The sequence below is a fragment of the Mobula hypostoma genome, chromosome 7, assembly GCF_963921235.1.
Source record: "Mobula hypostoma chromosome 7, sMobHyp1.1, whole genome shotgun sequence".
In the NCBI taxonomy this organism is placed as follows: domain Eukaryota; kingdom Metazoa; phylum Chordata; class Chondrichthyes; order Myliobatiformes; family Myliobatidae; genus Mobula; species Mobula hypostoma.
Window position 1 is genome coordinate 9,103,602 of NC_086103.1, and position 6,176 is coordinate 9,109,777.

Here is a 6,176-nt window from a genome sequence, read left to right on the forward strand (position 1 = left end):
ATTCTGTCATTCGAAAAGAATCGTGTATAAATCCTCCGGTACTGCCTGCTATTCAGTTTTCATGGCGTCTGATCTTACGTGGTGGCGGCTGGGTATTCAAGGGGGCTGTGCGGATCTCCAGTCACATCTCAGCTTCTGATTGGTGGAGAATGCAGCATTCATATCTGCCCAATTAGAATTCAGATGATTTCTTAAAGCAAGAGGTGCTGTATTTGGCGCTTCGTTTGTTGCCTTTAATAGTGCACAGTTGAAATTAATTTCAGTATTGTAAATTATTCAGATTTTTGTAGAAATTTAGCTCCTCAATCGTTGTTTGAGAAAATTAGAGACAATGAATATCTTAAAGTTCCAGTGTTGTATAAAGCCTTCAGAAACACGATCAAACACAGCAAATTAAATCCTCTTACCGAGTATGCAGTGCATGCTCTCTGTATAGTTGCTTTTTCATTGTTTCACTATCGTGGCCTCCTGTTAATTAACAGTCATGAAGCACTGCATCTCCCCCTTTTGAACAGAATTGAAAGAAGAACACTAAAAGAACTGTTTTACCAAGACGAGTAACCTCTTTCTCCATCACTTTAAACGAATACACCTATAATATTTCCGTTAGAATAACGAAACATGTTTCAATCCCCTGCTGTCCAGAATGCATAGCGAGTAGATTTTATCCATAACATTTCATAACTTAAGGTTTTATGCACAAATATTCTTCATGGTCTTTTCCTAAAGCCAAAGCAAATGAGAGCGACTTTGCTTAAACTGTAAACTAGAATGCCATCACGTCTGCCATTGAATTTCCTTCCATTCCGCATATCAGACGAAATCTATGGCTATTACTGCAGGAATAAAAGTAGATAATCTTCCCAATGCCAATCTACTGATTGGAAAGTCTATATTCTCTCAAGAACTTTAATCTGTTGTGGTTTTATCCCTGCTCTACCTTTAACTTCACTGGAAGCCATATATCTTATTTTCTTCACTAATCCTGGATCTAGCTTTTGGAAACTATACGCATTAAGTTCGAGGGAGATCTATCAAAACAAGAACCTCATGAACGTGTCTCCCCACCATTTCAGGGGAACGTGGATGGGAGAAACACTGCATCTGACTCAAAATATCAAGACTTTGATAATTGCAGAATACTGATCCCCTATGCAAACCATGCCTGCAACAATTCCCTAGGACCTTTCACGCTCTTCCACCCCAGCGGCTTCGGAAAATAGCTGCACAATATTATGTGTTGAAATGTTCGCTATTGACCACACGATGTTAGTTTATATTTAACAGTCGTCAGATAAGCATGCAGTCCTTCCTCACGTGGAAAAAAAAACTCTACACAAAGTTGCTGCTTTGACTTAGGAAACGTTCCTATAAAATTACAGAAATGCTAGGCATAGTCCAACCTGGCAAAAGGTATGACAACCATTTCTCCTCGAATTAAGTTATACTGCCCTCAAATGAATTCACAAAGGCTTCACTACATGTTACAAATTATTAAAGTAAATACATAAATACTATGATTTTGATAAGACACCAGAAGTTTGGCACTTAGGGATTCTTCTCGTCTTCTGCCTCTTGCAGTTATCTATCCCTGGATAGGTAACTGCAACGACACCCAGAATACTCAACGTCATTCAAGTCAAAACCCTCACCCTGTTTAGCAGTACATAACAACCTAATTGTTCATTCAGTCCATCACAGAATTCATTGAACTAACCGGTGACATTTCTCCAAATTCTCCGATGTACTACTATTTATTAGAAAGTTGTGAATGAGTTAAATCATACGTTGGCTGTCAGAGGAGGGAAAACCCCCAGTTTCTGGGCACTTCATACCCTTCCACCACTAGGAATGAGGTACTCAGATACTTGTTGACAAATTCTCTTTTAGATTGAATAGGTAATTCCCACAATACATACAGAGGTCGATAGTGTCCAGATCGAAGCTCCATGTTAAGTGGCAGTAGATAAAATATACTCGATCATTTAGATACCAAATAGTATACCAAAACAAATTGAATTATTCATTATGTTAATCAACACCGTGGAGAGAAACGCAAAATAACACTCCAGACTGATCACCTTATATCGAGCAACATACATCAAAGTTGCTGGTGAACGCAGCAGGCCAAGCAGCATCTATAGGAAGAGGTGCAGTCGACGTTTCAGGCCGAGACCCTTCGTCAGGACTAACTGAAGGAAGAGTGAGTAAGGGATTTGAAAGTTGGAGGGGGAGGGGGAGATGCAAAATGATAGGAGAAGACAGGAGGGGGAGGGATAGAGCCGAGAGCTGGACAGGTGTTAGGCAATAGGGGATACGAGAGGATCATGGGACAGGAGGTCCGGGAAGAAAGACAAGGAGAGGGGGGAGTGACCCAGAGGATGGGCAAGAGGTATATTCAGAGGGACAGAGGGAGAAAAAGGAGAGTGAGAGAAAGAATGTGTGCATAAAAATGAGTAACAGATGGGGTACGAGGGGGAGGTGGGGCCTTAGCGGAAGTTAGAGAAGTCGATGTTCATGCCATCAGGTTGGAGGCTACCCAGACGGAATATAAGGTGTTGTTCCTCCAACCTGAGTGTGGCTTCATCTTTACAGTAGAGGAGGCCGTGGATAGACACATTCTTTCTCTCACTCTCCTTTTTCTCCCTCTGTCCCTCTGAATATACCTCTTGCCCATCCTCTGGGTCACCCCCCCTCTCCTTGTCTTTCTTCCCGGACCTCCTGTCCCATGATCCTCTCGTATCCCCTTTTGCCTATCACCTGTCCAGCTCTCGGCTCTATCCCTCCCCCTCCTGTCTTCTCCTATCATTTTGGATCTCCCCCTCCCCCTCCAACTTTCAAATCCCTTACTCACTCTTCCTTCAGTTAGTCCTGACGAAGGGTCTCGGCCTGAAACGTCGACTGCACCTCTTCCTATAGATGCTGCTTGGCCTGCTGCGTTCACCAGCAACTTTGATGTATGTTGCTTGAATTTCCAGCATCTGCAGAATTCCTGTTGTTCACCTTATATCGAGTTGCGATTTAGGGTCATCAGATACAAAAGTGGACCCTTGTTTCTCGCTTCACAAATGTTGCTGCAATTTCAGTATATTACGCTCTTTTTTATTTCCGCTTCCCAATAAGAACATGGCTATCTTCGTTCAGAATTTAAATACAAAGTGACCTAAAAGATACAAAATGGGGAAAACGGCTGCTTTCAAACGAAGTGCTCGCAGAAAACACATCCAAATGTATGCTCCTGGTTTTTCGCAACTTATTTAAAATATAATACGCAGTAAACATGTAGTAATTCAAATAATAAGGCGATCTACTTTCCAAACGAAATGACCCCAAACAACTACTTCTCTTTTGCGAAATAGATCGCCTCGTTATTTGAATTGCAATTCCAGACTTCCGCCTTACCATTTCTGGATTTCCTTTCCCAATCGTACTTTTCTCTGTGTAGTGCATCCCTGCAGGTGGTGCGCAGGTGTGTGAGGTTGCGTAGTCTCTCTTCACGCTGTGCAGCGTGGAACACGATTCGTAACGGAAACTCTGGGAAAGTGGATCACCTCCGAATACCTCAACATAGTTCGGTGGTATTTGAAGACTTCTGCTGGCTTTTTCAGTTCCATTTAGGAAGTTCCTTGTTTCCAAACAACAACAGATATTCAGAGAATTGTATTGGCATCCCATCCCAGTTCTGTTTTTATGAACTTTAATCGCAAGAATAATTAAAATTACTAGAAAAATTATAGATGTTGTCCCTAATGCTATGAGTAAGTGAAGGTTCACATCAGGGGAGTACTCGCGATCTTTACTTAAATTGGTGGCACTGAAAATCTTTTCATCTCCAGTCACAGATATCACTATGGTGACTGTGGCTGATAGTGAGGGCGTTCCGTGATCTTTCACAACAATCACCAGCCTTTGTTTTGAAGCGTCTTTACTCCGAATACCGCGGATACTCCAAACTTCACCTGTGTCTGCTGAAATAGTAAATAGATCGCGATTGGTAGCCTGAAAAATGTGGTAAGACAGACGGGCGTTCTGACCAGCGTCGGCGTCAGTAGCTGAGACCTTGATAAGAAAGTATCCAGGTTCAGCAAACCTGCTCATGGTCTCCATTACCGTTGACCCATACGCAGGTAAAGGATGCACGATCACCGGGGCATTATCGTTCTCATCAAGGACAACAACATGGATTGTAACGTTACTGCTGAGGGCTGGGACTCCAGAATCCTGCACCTGAACTTGGATCTGGAAGTTCTTCAAAATCTCGAAGTCAAACGTTCTCCGAGCAAATATGACACCACTCTGCGAGTTGATGGAGACATACGAGGCTGCTGTTGAATTCAGGATATTAAAGTTCAAATGGGAATTCTGTCCCGAGTCTGGATCGAAAGCTGTCAGGGAGAATATCGAATCGCCAATATCGTTGTTTTCCATTATATTAGCCGTGTATACAGACTGCGTAAAACTTGGCGCGTTGTCATTTATATCTGAAACTTCTACGCGGATCGTTTTCTTGGATGTTAGGGGAGCATCCCCTGCATCACTACAAATTACAGTAATGTCATACCTCGAGGTAGTTTCGCGATCCAGTGCATGTTGTATAAATAGTTTCCAATTGTTATTTATAGAGGAATTTAACTTAAAGGGAAGTTCATTCGGAATTCGACACTGCACTTGACCATTTCTCTCAGAATCCTTGTCCTCTGCACTGATAAGGCCGATTATAGTTCCCACTGGAGCATTTTCTGCCACGACATCTGACATGGATGTCACCAACAGATCAGGAGCATTGTCATTCACGTCGATTACATCCACCAACACATCGCAGTACTGGGGTATTGGGAGATGCCCACTATCGATTGCGTAAATATTAATGACGAAAGATTGTCTTTCTTCATAGTCTAACTGCCCTTTCAGTATGATTTCCCCAGATTTGGAATTCACTCCTACTAATGCACGAATCTCAGCTGAATTATGGCTGCTAAGGTCGTACTTTATCTCTGCATTCGGACCATCGTCCAAATCAGTGGCATTTAACGTAATAATCAGAGTTCCTTTGGGAGCCGATTCCGACACACTCACCTGATAAACCGACTGTGAGAAAACAGGAGAGTTGTCATTCGCATCGTTCACTTTGATTGTTACCTGGACAGTCCCTGATCTCACAGGGACTCCGCCGTCTTCGGCAACTAGAGTTATCTGATGGGTCGATATCTTCTCTCTGTCCAAAGCCCTCAGCAGCACCAATACTGGTAACTTTCCTATCCTCTCTCGTTCTTGTACATCAAGAATGAAATATTCATTGGGAAGGAGCTTGTATGTCTGTAAGGAATTAGTTCCAATATCCGGATCATGAGCGGCTTCGAGGTGGAATCGCGCTCCCGGTGCCCGACTCTCTGAGATTTCCAGGCGGATCTGTCTTTTAGGAAAACTGGGAGCGTTGTCATTAACATCGAGAATTTCCACTTCCACCTGGTGCAGACCGAGGGGATTTTCATGCACAACGTTGAATGATAAAACACATTCGGTGCTCGGCCCGCAAAGTTGCTCCCGGTCGATTCTTTCTTTCACAAATAAAATCCCGTTCTCCAAATTGACGTCAACATACCGCTTCCTCGGACTGGGCGCCACCCGCAATCTGCGAGCCGACAGCTGCTTTAAATTTAACTCCAAATCAATTGCGATATTTCCAATAAAGGCACCTACTTGCAATTCCTCGGGAACAGAGTAACGAATGTGGCCACAAACAACATCCCAATAGGTGATCAAACAGTAAAATATTTGATATTTCACCAGCCAGTTTATATTATCTCTCATTTCCAGGAGAAGTCATTCCAATGGTTTCGACTGGAGACAATGCCTTTTAACAGCTATTTATATAAATGAGAAAATGCGATGCAGAAAATATCCGTACCTTTTGTTTTGTACTCTGTTGTTTGCATTGAAATGTTCTTTTTTATCTCCAATTCAAAAAGATCCGCGTTTAAATCTTCCAATGTTGCCTGCTCTGCAGTTTTCACGGCGTCTGATCTTAGTCGATGGCGGCTGGGTACTGAAGGGGGCCGTGCGGATCACCAGTCACATCTCAGTATCTGATTGGTCGATAATATAGCATACAAATCTGACCAATTAGAATTCAGCTCATTTCTTAAAGCAAGAACTACGTAATTTAGCGCAGTTTG

The 6,176-nt window shown here is 42.7% G+C and overlaps 1 protein-coding gene across 1 annotated transcript in view; it reads right to left on the minus strand.

The window, feature by feature from the left end:
* LOC134349867 (uncharacterized) overlaps positions 1 to 5,902 on the minus strand; it is a 145,763-nt gene extending 139,861 nt beyond the window's left edge. Inside the window, exon 1 of the mRNA XM_063054831.1 lies at positions 3,403 to 5,902. Coding sequence (XP_062910901.1) covers positions 3,403 to 5,811 — 2,409 coding nt within the window. The 5' untranslated portion in view covers positions 5,812 to 5,902. The remainder of the gene's footprint in view (positions 1 to 3,402) is intronic.
* Positions 5,903 to 6,176: the final 274 nt, after the last annotated feature.